This window comes from Barbus barbus (assembly GCF_936440315.1).
Source record: "Barbus barbus genome assembly, chromosome: 39".
Taxonomy (NCBI): domain Eukaryota; kingdom Metazoa; phylum Chordata; class Actinopteri; order Cypriniformes; family Cyprinidae; genus Barbus; species Barbus barbus.
The window spans coordinates 12,225,334-12,239,517 of NC_136717.1; the positions used below are offsets into that span (position 1 = coordinate 12,225,334).

At 39.2% G+C, this 14,184-nt stretch overlaps 1 protein-coding gene across 7 annotated transcripts in view; it reads left to right on the forward strand.

Moving 5' to 3' along the window:
• Positions 1-251: 251 nt before the first annotated feature.
• The window catches only part of LOC306858700 (protein phosphatase 1 regulatory subunit 12A-like), a 68,914-nt gene continuing 54,981 nt past the window's right edge, over positions 252-14,184 (forward strand). For 5 of the 7 annotated variants that reach the window (XM_079399354.1, XM_079399356.1, XM_079399353.1 and 2 more), the window contains exon 1: positions 254-567. In XM_079399354.1, the coding sequence (XP_079255480.1) occupies positions 331-567 (237 nt within the window). In that variant the 5' untranslated portion in view covers positions 254-330. Of the gene's footprint in view, positions 568-14,184 lie in introns of all 7 variants that reach the window. The other 2 variants (XM_079399355.1, XM_079399357.1) reach the window with 1 other exon arrangement.

The window sequence follows — 14,184 nt, forward strand, 5'->3', positions numbered from 1 at the left end:
TCTTTTATTTATTTATTTGTTTGTTTGTTTTCTTTAATGTCATATTTACTACTACAAGCTTTTACTGTCCCATGTTCTATCTCAACCCTAAACACCTTTGTATACAACTGCTGTGCATTTTCTCTCTGTTGCCTCATAAAGATGACGTAATGCTGCAGCTCCGGGGCTGACGTCGCTCGCTCTCGCGATATTTCGGCGTCAAGCAGGTTTTGAGCCTAACCCTCCCTCCCTCGCCGCCCCCTCCCACGCCCCAGCGCGCTGTGTCGGGATAGTGGCAGTATAAAGTATATCTTCCATCCGAGACAGATAAGAAGCGCCAGGCTAGAGGGGATGAAGATGGCGGACGCCAAGCAGAAAAGGAACGAACAGTTGAAGCGCTGGATAGGCTCGGAGACGGATCTCGAGCCGCCCATCCTGAAGAAGAAGAAGACGAAGGTGAAGTTCGACGATGGCGCCGTGTTTCTGGCCGCCTGCTCCAGCGGCGACACGGAGGAGGTTCTGCGAATGCTCGACCGCGGCGCGGACATCAACTACGCCAATGTGGACGGACTCACCGCCCTGCACCAGGTGAGTTAAGAGCGGCTCAGCGGCAGCTGGTGTGCACAGATCCGTGTCTGAGGACGGTTTGCTGGCTGGCTGTGTTTACTCAGACAGACACCACCACCGTCATCATCATCATCTTCCTCGGGCCGTTTTGCGGAACCACGTAGCCGCTGAAGCTAATCGGGCTCTGATTGAAACGGATATTAGCTTTTTATGCGCGCTGTGCTGGATCGATGAAGCCGGAATAATCGTATTTGTGTGTAAATGAGTTTGTGAAGGCAGGAAGAGGACTGTCTGACTGATTGTGTGTGTATGTGTTAGCCGCTGGCTAGCCTGTTAGCCGCTAAGTGTAAGTACATATACAGCACAATAACAGTTGGATCTGTTTCTAAACTCATCGGTTGAATGTGCATGGGTTTTATTATGTATAGATTCACGGAGCCCACTCGTAAATGTGTTTTGATCCGCTGATCACCATTGAAATTACGTTGCGAAAGTGCATAGCAACCAGTTAGCACGGCTGTGTATTTGGAAAGAGGCTACCCAGTTGACACGTATGTTGCGATTGAGATTATTGACTGAAAATTTGTCATTTATGAGGAAAGACTCCGTGTAATATGGTTTCAGTGTGGCAGGGTGAATTATATAAAACGAGACCACGAGCGAGCGCAGTTCATAACGATTAATCCGTTAAAAAAACTAAAATGCTGGCATTGTATATTTTTTCATGTTATAACAAACCCGTGTGACTTATTTACATGTGTGAAACCTCAAAGATGATATTTGGCAGAATGACAGCTCCAGTCACTTTCAAAGCGCCTTTTTCATACAATGGCGACTTTGCGCTGTCAGTTTTTCTCAACATTATTTTTGTCACCTACATGGCGATCCACAAGAGAAAGTATGTCAGTACGTTTCTAATGAATTCAAGTAAACCCCGACACAATTTTCCATTAATCTTTAGTGAGCTGTCGCTTTAAGACGTAGTTCCCTTGGCTTGACTGTAAACATCCGTGAAAGATGCTTCACTTTACTTTAGTTTTTGCATTAATAACCCTTTAACGCGCTAATGGTTTTTGCTTAAAAGTATGTGTGGCAAAGCTAGAAGTGTGGTTGTAAGCAGAGGCAAATTCTGTCAATTTATCAGTTTGTCTAGGGAAATAGTATAACACTACATTTTGTGCTTCATATTTACCTGCTAATGTACCTATATTGTCTTAAAATTTAGTGAGATTTCTACTTGAGCAACATTTTTGGCCGTCATAGACACAATAAACATGTTTACTGAGATGTTAAGGGTAAAACATTGCTTATTGAGTGATTCAAAGTCAAAGAGCATTAACTGTTCTGGATGTCACAAAAGTCTACTTTATAAGTATCATGGATTTTGAGCTGAAATAAGCGGCATTTGATATTGAAAAGTGTAATATCTAAAGTCCTGCAATGAGTCTTCTGGGTTTGATGTGGCTGTAAGTGACTGCAGGAGGTTGTCTGTACAGGCTCATGCGTCTAAAAGCACTTGCCTTTTTTTGGGCCGGTGTTCAGACAGGGGGAGGAAAGAATTTGTATGCAGCTCTTGAGACCTAACCATGACTGGAGAGGCTCCTTTCTCTATTGGGTCTGCTGTGTGTGTTTATGTATGTGGACGTGTGAGGGAATGGAGAGTTTTAGCATGTGACCAGCAGGCAGTGAGTTCATAGCAAATGGTATTTGCTTTTAAACATGCTGAGCTCGCATATAAAAGACGCACAGGTTGAGTTGTGCTGAGGGCATTTTGTATATAAATTATGTACATCTACTAGCTCTTGAAATTGCGCTTGGTTTGACGATTGCATCAAGAAATGACTTTACGTTTTCACATAAAATGGGTCACAGGTCTGTTCTAACAAGGGAAATTGGTTGCATCCATCAGTATAATTGTATTTAGTTTGTTGGAGGGCTTATAAAATTATCTAACGTTTCAAGTAGAAGAGAAGATGCATTCTGCATTTTGTTGCCGGTGTCAAATTTATGCATCGATTCAGTCTCTTCCGGAGCAAATTCACTTGGTGATATTATATTTATTTAGGTTTTTTTTCATGTTCAGCTAGTTAATTGCATTTTTCATGGTTAGTTTAGCGTTTACAAAATTGTCAATTCTTTCATTTTGCCTATGTCATGTTAATAATGCTATATTATTACATATTTTTACAACATTCAGTTTCAGATTATAAGGAAATAGGTTTATGATGACACTGTTCCACAAGCTGGTTCTAAATTGACCTGAACCTGTAGCCTACATCTGTGCATTTTCAATACATCAATGTGAGTGGAGGCATTTATCAAAAGACATAATAATATGATGTATTTATGCAACATTTAAAAAAAAATATTTATCTTTGAGGTATACATTTATATATTTACAAGTCTGAAAGATATACTAAAGGACTTGTTTGACTTATAGAAATAAGTCAAATATTTGATAACTTAAAGTTTTAACAACTTTATTCGTGAATAAAAGCGTTGTGTAAAAATGTGTTAGGCAGAGTTTGTCATTACATATCTCAGTGATGAGCTGTCATCAGACAATTTGATGATCTCATATGCGACTTGTTTGCTTTTCCATTTATTTTTTTTATTATGAAAACTGAAGTGTATTTTTTAGTTGTTGTGGATGTACCATTTACATTTACTAGTGAAATCTGAAGATTTAACAAGCTGCTTGGCTGGTTGTTGCTCAATTTTGCTTGTATAGAATGATTAATTACAATTTTATTGCATTCGCCTCTTTAAATGCACGAGAGTATTGCACTGCAGGCCTTTGAATTGAACAATTCCCTTTTATTTTTGTAACTTTAGACTTGCCAATCCTCAGCTTCACTTCAGAGATATATAAGATTGGAGTCACATGGTCTATGCGTTTATTTAGGCGTCAATATGTCAGCAAAAGTTGGTTCAGGCAGTGTTTTGGTCAGCCTGGTCTCTCCCAGCATAACCCTAATTTCACACGTGGGCTCTAGGAGGAGGAAATAGACAGCTGCATCCCCTATGTAGTGTAGTTTACTCACCGCAATGTTTTGACTGAGCTACAATTAGGTTTTATTGTTTTTACTCATGCAAATGATGTATTTACTGCTCATTTTCATATTAATTGTTGAAGATTAAAAGCATGTGACTCATACTTGAAGGTAGCACAGGGACCTGATTGAGATCATGCGATTCGTCCCCATTCGGGACAATTTCACCGCATCTGTGCTGCAACAGGTAGTGACCTCACTTTCAGCTCACTGCTGTGTTTATTCAGGGAGGGACATGGTGTGCTGGTTCCAGTGACTGTAGTAGCAGTATGGCTAGGGTTATAAATATCACGTGCAGACTGGCCTGCAGGCAAGTGCAAGAAAGCTAACTTTAGCACCCAGTCAACCCACATTCTGCGCTGCTTAATCTCACAGTTAATAGGGATGGGCGATATCTTATAGTTTGCGACATACCGGTAAAAATTCTCCCCACGATAAAAATGAGTCTTCCCACGATAATAACGATAAAGTCTAGTTGTTGAAATATTTCTGTGTGCGACAGTGCGGAGCGACAGGCGAACGTGAAATTGAGGAGGAGTATATCGCTAAATGAGGAGCTTGAACTCCTTTTACAATCTGTAACTGTTTGGTTAGGGCTGTACGGTGCACAAATAAATATAGTACAGTAGCACGTGTGTGATACAGTTTTGCATGTGTATGAGCCTGTTTACAAACATTGTCCAACAAAGATATAATTTATCGATGTGCTTTTTCTCCAAATTAATTTAATAACATAGTTGAGTGTTTGAAATATTTTTTTAATAACCAGACGTGGTTTCATATTACAGAATGATAGTATTATATACAGTAGGGCTGGGCAATATATCGCATGCGATATGCATGCGCAACTCGTCAGTAAAGCCAGGTCCTTGATTAGTACTAAAGCTCCATCACCTGTTTTCAAATAGAGCGGCATTTAATACACGGAGCCGTAGTTCACTGACAAGCTACGCAATATCGCTTTCATTATCGAAGGTGATATATCAGCAATAGTGAAAGCGATATTGTGTAGCTTGTCAGTGAACTACGGCTCCGTGTATTTAGTGAGACGGCAGACGCCGAAATCACCGCGAGCGTCACGCTCGCTTCAGTCTGTGTGTGTAGTAAACGAAACAGCCCGATGTAGAGAGCAGACTGCTCCATATGCTTTCGAATTGCTCTCGCGGATGTCAAACATGGATCAGTCAGTGCCTCACTGACGTTAATGAGATTAACCCCTTAGGTATCGAAATTTGGTACCGACGAAGACAAGACGTTTTTCGATACTCAGTGGTATCGAGGCAATTCGGTTGGTGCCTAAAAAGTATCGAACTGGATACCCAGCCCTATGATTTAAGGCTATTTTTACAACCTTTGATTTATGACATTATTTCCATAATATAATTTTAAAATGTAGCTTATAAAATTATTTACAAATAAGTTTTTCTGCATCAATGCTGTGATTTAATAGATGTTAAAAAGGTCCTTAAAATAAATACATTTAATAAAAAACAAGCTTATTATCTATAACTATATTCAAACATATTTTGCATAAAAAATATATTTTTTTTATTTTTACAACCTTTGTATTGACATGCTTTCTCTGATACATTTAAAAAAAAAAGTGATTTATAGCAAGCTATTTAGAGCGCTATTCAACTATTTATTTAGAATAAAGTAAATTAGTATTTATGCTTATAATCATGTTGTTTAATAAAAAAATATATATTTTGGGGTGAACTGTGTCCCAGTTTGACATGTTCTCATGAAATGTTCCTGTATAGGAGTGATTACAGCAATATGGTGCATCTTTCATGTGCATATAATCATTCCACTTAACCAGAAAATGGTTGGATTTATCTAGTGCCTCAACTTTGTGGAGGTGTTATGCAAATAGAGGCAAGAAACAGCAGATTACACTCGAGGCCTGAAGCGTTGGTGTCTGCAAGACTGTTCCTTAATGTTTTCCAAGGACGAGTGTTTCAAAACGGCAGTATCTTTCAAATTTAAGATTTACATTCACATAATCAGTTTGACCTGGTGTGTAGGCACAGCCCGACGACAGCCTTGTAGTCTGAGACGTGCCATTTATGGCACAGGTGGAAGCTTCTGCAGTGCTGTCATCGGTGAGGTCAGAGTTTAGGTAGGTTTCAGTAAGAAGCTAGGTGAAGATATGTGGTTGTGTGTCGGGTGGGAAGGTTGTGGCTGTGTCGCCCTGTGCCTGCATTCCTGTCGTGTCTCTCTTTGGAAACCATGGCAGACCCAGAATTCCTCAGCTGTCACTTACGCCCCCGGCCAAAACAGCCTCCACCTCCGCAGTCACACCGTTTTACTCGCAAACAGAGGCACATGATGAGGTATAATTAAGCAGATCATTAGGCAAACAATACATTTTCTCTCATACATTTGTTTTTTAATGTGTCATTCTGTGATAGATGGGCCAGACTGCATATTATTGCATGAGTCTGTTTTTTTTTTCTCTTGAACAATAGTTTCAGCAGTGTTACCAAGAGGTGATGCATAGAGATGGCATGATAACTTGAGTTGATCTGACAGCGTTCAGGAAGCGAAGCAGCAGCTCAAGGAAATGGTGCCACTTCAGATGGAATTGCATGTCTTAGACTGTGTGATTGATTCAATTTCTGTCGTCGTGTTCACCCCAAAAAAAAAAATTCTGTCATTTACTGACCTCATGTCTTTCCCACCCCGTACGACTTTTGTTCTACTGACAAAACTCAAACTTAGAATTTTTGTACACAGTAAGCAGTGTATAACAATAAGTCTTCATGAGAAAAGTATCAGTGGCTATGTCTACATGCACAATTTATGTTTCATTCGGACTTAAATCATTCCGATTTATGAATCCTAATGTAGTGTTTACTAGGGCTGTGACGATAAATCAATGCAGAATCGATTCGTGGATCGATTCTGAGATTTTCCAAATGCATTGCGATTCTTTCTGGATTAAATTCTGAGCAGATGGCGCTCTAATCTAGTTTTTATTCTCACACTCAAATGCTCATGAAGAAGAGCGTTTGTGCGTTCGGCCGAGTCATGTAATTTCACCTCGGCTCACAATGCTTTTATAACGCGAGATTAATGTAAACCCAGCCCACTGAGAACCCCCTTTTAATTCACTTCAAACTTTTCGAATTTTATGAATAATTATTTTAGGTTCAAGTGTGTGTAAGGATTTGGAAACAAGCAGAGTACGGCTGTTTCTAAAGCATGCAGTGCCATCTAATGTTCAAAACTAATTTCCGAATCGACTCGAGGGAATTGCTGCATATTCCAATGTTTCCCATAGACTTGGACTCTATTTATTGCAGTGCTCCGCTCACAAACGCTGCTTTATCAGACATTACATGCAAGATGAAATGAAAATAACATCCAAAAATTTCTGAAGACAGTTGGTTTCCTTCAGAAATACAGTGATATAAAAACACCCGCACCGTGTTTCGATTTTGAAACGTGCAGTGCTCATGTTAATTCAACGAAGTCAAAGCTTTTTGAAAAAAATCTATTTGTGGCAGTCAGTTTTGATATCGTGGCGGGCCTCCACAAATAAATCCGTGAATGGGGAAACACTGTATTCGGAAAATCTCAGAATCGATACTGAATCGTTTCTTGAATCGCAATGCTTCAATTTATTTTCCCAGCCCTAGTGTTTACATGAACACTAAATAAAGTCATCGGGGCATTTATATGTCACAAGCTTCAAATCGGAATTTATTATTATTATTTTGTTTTTACATGCACACACTGCACAAATATAGAGTTTCCCACTGTTTGCACATAGTTTCTTTATTTGTTTTAAACAGCAGAATTAATATTTGTCCATGTCTGGATAATCAGATTACACAACAAATTATTTGGTTGCATGTAAACGTAGCCAGTGTTTAATTTGTGAGCGAATCGATCTGATTTTAATTAATGGATCTGATTAACAAAACAGGTTTAAATGATTTGTTCATGAATCAGATTGATATGTTCAGCTCACTCAATGTGGATTATCAGTAAATAACAATGTTCCTCAAACAAATCCATCATATTAGTTTAGAAGAAATGCCTTGCATCTGAATATACCTACTTCTCTATATAGCAGGCGAAAAACATTGTGAAATGAGTAGTATTCAAATTGCTTTCCGAGGTGTACATCCTTTGGAGACTTTACTACCTCTGATGCCAGAGGAATTGAGTTGAGATCTATAGAACATCATATGTTGTTGAAGTTTGTTTGATGAAGAACGTAGAAGCTACTTGGTATGCAGTTTCAGATGCATACTTTGTAATAAGTGCAAGTGTTGTTTGGACTACTTTGATTCCTCTGTAGACTTTAGCGTTGTTATTTGAAAGTTCTTTTTTTGTGGTAGAAAGAAAGGCGTATGGGTTTGTAACAACGTGAGTGGGTGTAAGTAATGACAGAATTGTCATGTTCAGGTGAACTATTCTTTTAACGTCACTGTCATCGCTCATAGTCATAGTACTGCAACATGATTATCTCCGCATGCATTGTGAATCCTGAGATTCCCAGCTGTGTCTTAAGCCGCCCATTTGGCATGTCAGAGCTGATATCTAGTGTAGATGCTCAAAAAACACTCCTCAGGATTCTTCTGTTTGTGAACTGTTGTTCATAAGGTCTTCTTTTATTCTTTATGTTGTGAGTCAGCATGGACAGCCCAGTCATTCTTGTGTAGCTGGAATAGACGAGTGATTCAAAATGATCAAACTAAATCGAACTTGTGGTGTTTATTTAATCACATTTGAATTTTATTGGAGAATTGCCATCGAGAAAATGTTCCAGTTTTTGCCAAGTTTATTTAGATAAGCCTGCTTGTTTGCTTTCTCCAGAACTCCATGAGGTGACACATGTGGAATATTTTCACATGAAGCCTCAAAAAGGATTATTTTGGACCCTGGCCGTAAGTTTCACAGGATATATACTTCTCAAAAATACGTTTAAATCCCTGGAAACCATATTGTAAAAGAAAGAGTTAACAGAGGATGTTGTGAGATACTACATATCTCCTGATCTAAGCAGGAGATGCTTTGTATCAGTGCCTGAAATCTAAAACCAGGTCAAGGTAATTTGAACTTAAATTGGCCTTAAATTAGCCTGCGTTCCTGGGAAACATGGAGATGTGATTCTGTGTCCATTACTCGTTCTCTAAAAGGCGTAAAGGGCTCATCCCTTATGAAACATTTCAACCCCAATTTCTAACACTAGAGCAGCGCAATAATGTGATATCATTTTTTCTTTATGTCTTAAAGTGATTATCAAATTGTAAACTTTTTTTTTTTTTTTTTTTTTTTTTTTGAAAAAGATTGAATAAATGTGTGCTGATTTCAGCCAAAGAGGATGGTTTGCACTCAAGCAATGTTTGGTCACACTTTAGTTTAGGGACCGGTTCTGTTAACTATTAACTACAACTTTTGCCTCAAACTGCTAAATTTGCTCCTTAGTAGTAAGGTAGCCTAGTTGTTAAGTTTGGGTAAGGTATTGGGTAGGATTAAGGGATCTAATATGATCATGCAGAATATAATAAGTACTAATAAATGGCTAATATGCATGCTAATTAGCAACTAGTTAATAGTGAGAATTGGACCTTAAAATATTCCTAATTATAATCAACCTGATCTTTTTAAAATTTTTTATTTTTATTTTTTTTTTTAATACAGAGCCATTCAATTCTTGTTCTGTCTTGCAAAACATAGTAGACATTATTTGACTGCTTTCAGATTTTTCTTTATTTCCATTTCCATTGCCATTTGGGTTAAATCATAATGTCATAGTCACGTTACGGTCATAGTAACGTTAAGTAAAAGGGTGATGGAGTCATGTTTTCTTTTTGTCAGTGTATAAGCTCCAGCCTAAAGGAAATTAGTCCTGACATAAATTAGGTGTGTGAGCCCTTATTTCCTCTTGGTTGGTGCAAGAGCACGCTTTACCATGAGCCAAAAACTGGCGTCAGCGCATGTGTTTTGGCTTTGACGGAACCATAACTAAGGAATTACGGTTATAACGAGACACTGTAAAAGCTGAAGACAGGTCAGTGGTTTTGTGTTAAAGGTATGAAATAATTTGTGGATTTAATTTAACGCAGTGGGTGGTTTATTGAATTGTAATGCCATTCATTTTGGTGTTTTCTGGTCCAGTAAGTGCAAAGTGTTATGATGCCATTTAGTCTTAAATAATTAATGTTAATTGTTTTTAAATTGGTTTTTGATGGTGTCCATCCCATCACCAGGTTTCTCATGCATATGTAATGGTCATGTGACTTGCATGTCAGTCAATTATTCATTGTTTGTGGGAAGTGGGAGGAGGTTGTCAAGATGGATCAGCATGGTACAGGTTTTAATCAAAGGTTAGCAGTTGAGGTTTTTATTGTGTTGTCCTTTTTCCTATGAAATATTATGCTTAGCAGGAAATAAAATGATACTTGGCCGTCACTGTGGAGTTGTGTAGTCATCAAAGTCTGTGTACTGCTTGATTGACACGCTAATATTAGAGACCAGAACGCCAACAGTTCATGTTTTACAGTTTGTAATAAGCAGGTTTGGCCCTGTCAGGCAGGCGGTGTTGTATGTTTGAAAGGAACCCATAATCAAGGGCAGGAAGTCTGTTGAAGGCATAGAGCTACAGCGTTGTCATCTGTTGTCTCGGAACACGTTGACTTGTTTTCCGTGCCATTTGGGTTTCGCAGTGGGGTCAAAAAAAACCTAAGAAGCTGAGCCTTGGTTTTGTAATTTTGGATTCTAAGTTATTTCCAGTTTCCAGTGCTGGTGATGTCAATTCCCGCGTCTTACGAACGTGGTGCACAAGTGACCGCTAATAAAACAGTGAAATGTGGCAGTGTATATAAACCAAAAATATAAATACCACAGGAGCATATTCTGTGTGAATGGCTATACGTTTCTTTCTTTGATTCCAAAATGGTTTGACTGTAGGACTTGCAGAGTTATAAAATGTTTTGAATGATCTTTAGAGGCAAATATTCTTCTGTGATTTTAATTTGATTGATTTATAGGCATGTTAATTGTAATTAATTCATAAGCGCTGCCACCAAACTCTGGAATGTCCTCCATCAGTTTGGATGACTATATGGCGGAGCAGGTGAACAATTTCAGAAAAGCGTCACTGCAGGTTCAAACTGGTTTACTTGAGGATTGCTGATGTGCAAGAATTCTTAAGGAATGTTTTAGAGCCTGAAGCCCACCTTGTAGTCCACACTTATTGCTGTCTTAACCTTTCATACACTTGATTGCCAGCGTTCGCCAATCAGCAACAAGAATGTGCTCTTCTGTGATTGGCTTTCTAATTGGTTGATAAGAGCCTATTTTTTTGAATGTTGAGGATGCTTAGTTGTGAGCTTTAGTTGTGAAAGAAGAAATGAAGTGTCTTTCCTGTAAGCACAGTGGCTTTCCATGTGGGTCATTGTCACATTCATACTGATTCTCTGGCTGTCATGCTTTTAGTGAATGCTGGCACTTTCTGTAGATTTGATTGGGAAAAATCCTTTTCTTGGCCACATTTTCTAAAATCACCCCCCATACCATCATTCACTATTCACTACATAGGAAAGGAGTGAATGAAAACAAGTGAGCAAATTCAGACTGAGTGAGTCGGAAGTGCTGCGGAATGGCTGTCCCTTCAGAACTATATAAGGATATAATGGTTGAATTTTGGACCCAAGTGTTCACTCTACAGAATTCCAGGGAAGTTCTCAGAAAAAGCAGAGGAACCTCTTAACTTAGCTGTCAGATGTGAGGCATGTCCTCTGCTCTGGGTCCAAGTGGAATGACATCAGCGTAGGTTTTCCTTCGCATGCCTGTCTCTCTTTTTTTCTTTCCCTCACAAGGGTGTGAGGGCAGGGCTCTCTTGCTCTGGCTGGAGAGAGGTCTGCAGGATGGTGATAAATAGCATGCATGAATTCTTAACTGCTTGTAGCTCAAGTCTGTGGTCCCGCTATGTGTTTGAAAGTGGCCAACGTTGAATGCCTCTGGAAATAACTGTTAAGCACAGTAAAAAGCTGCTGCTAATATGTTTTTGAGGCTAACTATGAATCGGTCAGTGTTTGACTAGTCATCCGGTGATTTAGTGTTTTTTTTATGTTTTGATGTGTCTAACAGTAGTGCTTTAATTTGCATTCAAAACAGCATGATTTTGAAAGAATGCATCTCGTGTTAACGTCCAACTTAAGAAATGTGTCCGACTGGGGTCAGGTGAACAGGCAACCCACTAGTCATTTTTGAAAGTGATTAGGTTTGCACATGGCTAGTACATTCAATGTGTTTGCTTTGCTCAGCCCATCCTTTGCAATGTGTTTCAGGAATGTACTTAAAGCCGTCAGTTGAAATTAACCTAAATTATTCAGTGTTTGTTTTGATATTGTTGTGAAGGCCTTAAAAAACCTCTCTTAAACTCCAAAGAAGCACATTAAAATGAGCGCTTCTGAGAAAAAGAATGTACTACCTGAAGTTTACTTCTCTAATGTGTTTATGGAATAGCTCAAACAAACTGTTTTGGGAAGTGAGGGACCACTTTCAAAGAGCCGAATCGGAGTGGCTTATTTACAAGAATGGGATTAACTGTTTGCAGAAGACTGTAACGATGTGCCACACGTCTCTTCAAACAGTGAGAAACCAACCGCTTTAGATGTGCTGTTTACGCCCCACTCAAGACCGAAATGGACTTGTTGCATCACTGAGACGCATCCTTATATAGATCACATTGAAGCCACCTAAAAGCTCACAGAATTCTCATGTAATTCTCACTTCCGTGCTTCAGTGCAAGATTGAACCAATTTTACAATATAGATATCATTTGCTTTACTGCAGCAATGTATTTGCAGTAAGAGATGGTGTAAGATTAGAGGTCCAGTAGAGGATTCAAAGCAAATATTTTCTCTTTAGTATGAATAGTAGTAATAATAGTAATGTTGCTCAAAGCAAATGACCGTTGTTGTGACAATTTTTTTCTTAGACTACTATCACAGTATTAGCATGCTAGAGCCTTTTTCTGAGAAGTTGCATTCACTGAATTCACTCGTTCCCTAGGTGGTTAGTTGATCATTCTGGCACATTCCCAAGTCAAGACATGTTGTGGTGACTTGTGTAGGTTTTAGGTTTAATTTGCATTACACTGCCAAAAACAAGAGTTAGAAGCTGAAATGACCAACACAAAAACAGTGATCCTGTTAACCATGCTGTTGTACCTTCTCAAACCCTGTTAGATGATAGATCCTCTCTTTAGTCACCCTTACTTCATGCTTATTATGAATCAGGATCACACTTGTGAAGGTAGGCATGCAGTAGTTGAGTCACAACGGAGGAACGTCAGTCAACGTCTTATAAATTTACAAATGACTGTCAGCGTGTGTGGGCGTGGAACGTCATCGTGATCGTGAATTGCACTCTTGTCCAGATGGAGCCAATCAAATGTTTAGAGCTTGTAGTTTGCAGTCACCAGATGTCGGAATGCTTGTTTGGGTTTTTCACAGATTGGAGATGAGAAATACAAGTGGATGAGGAAAAACATGTAATCAAATTTATACAGTTCAGCAGCAGTCATTTGGGGCGAAGGTCGGGTGCTTCTGACCTTCTCCCAAGCTTTTGTTTCTTGTTTGTGTGCGTTTATTAGGTGTGTTCTTTTGTCATTTGTTTGAGTGTGGGCTTATCAGACAGTAACGGGCGGAGGGGGCGGTCAGTTGCGAGAGTGGGAAAGGGTGTTGAAAAAACCCTTTTTTAGAGTGCAACAGGAAGTGTTTATTTTTTTATTTCCTCACCAAGGAGTTAAAAGTGATCTTCATCCACCCCTAGAGCTGGCTGTTAATTACCACTCTTTGCGTGCGTCTATACTCTTGTACCAAACTTGCATCATCTTGGCAGCTAGACACTTGATTCAATTGGGAAGAGTGTTTTGCTAGGATGTGGAGTAAGGGTGTCCAAGGGTGGCCACTTTTAATACTTAGTTTAGTTCCAAACTTTTAAAACATGTTTGCTTGCTCTAGTAGTTTTGAAGACTTTGATTCAGATGTGTTCACCAAGGGTTAGAGCTACAGCAGGGGTTCTCAACTTTGGCCCTGGAGGTCCACGTTCCTGTTTGATTAGGGTTGAAGCTAAACTCTGCAGGAAAGTGGACCTTGAGGGCCAGAGTTGAGAACCCCTGCCTTAAAGAACTCCAACACCCCCAACATAGAGGAAAATGAAAGAGTTGGTGACTCTTTTTCTGGAAAGTAAAAGACATTTTTACTAGGGCTGCAAAGAACTCTGACATAGGCAAGCCCTCTGCAAGCCCTCAAACCGAACCGGACCCTTATATATGTATGTATATATGTTGAGGCCACCCTGGAAGCCACCATTGCTGATCTGTGTTTCCTGTGATAATAGATATAGATTAATGGAGTGCTTCAGCGCAATTATAGGCAAAAGTTAACCAATTCCCTAAGAAATGATTGCAGAAACTATCTTTAGTACCCTTGCGTTACTTTTCCTTTAAAATTTACTTTTAGGGGTTACCAATGGTGTACCTTTGATGGTGCTGCCCTATTGACAAGCTGTTGTACTCCTAAGATACAGTTCTTACACATACAAATGTAGAGAGTTA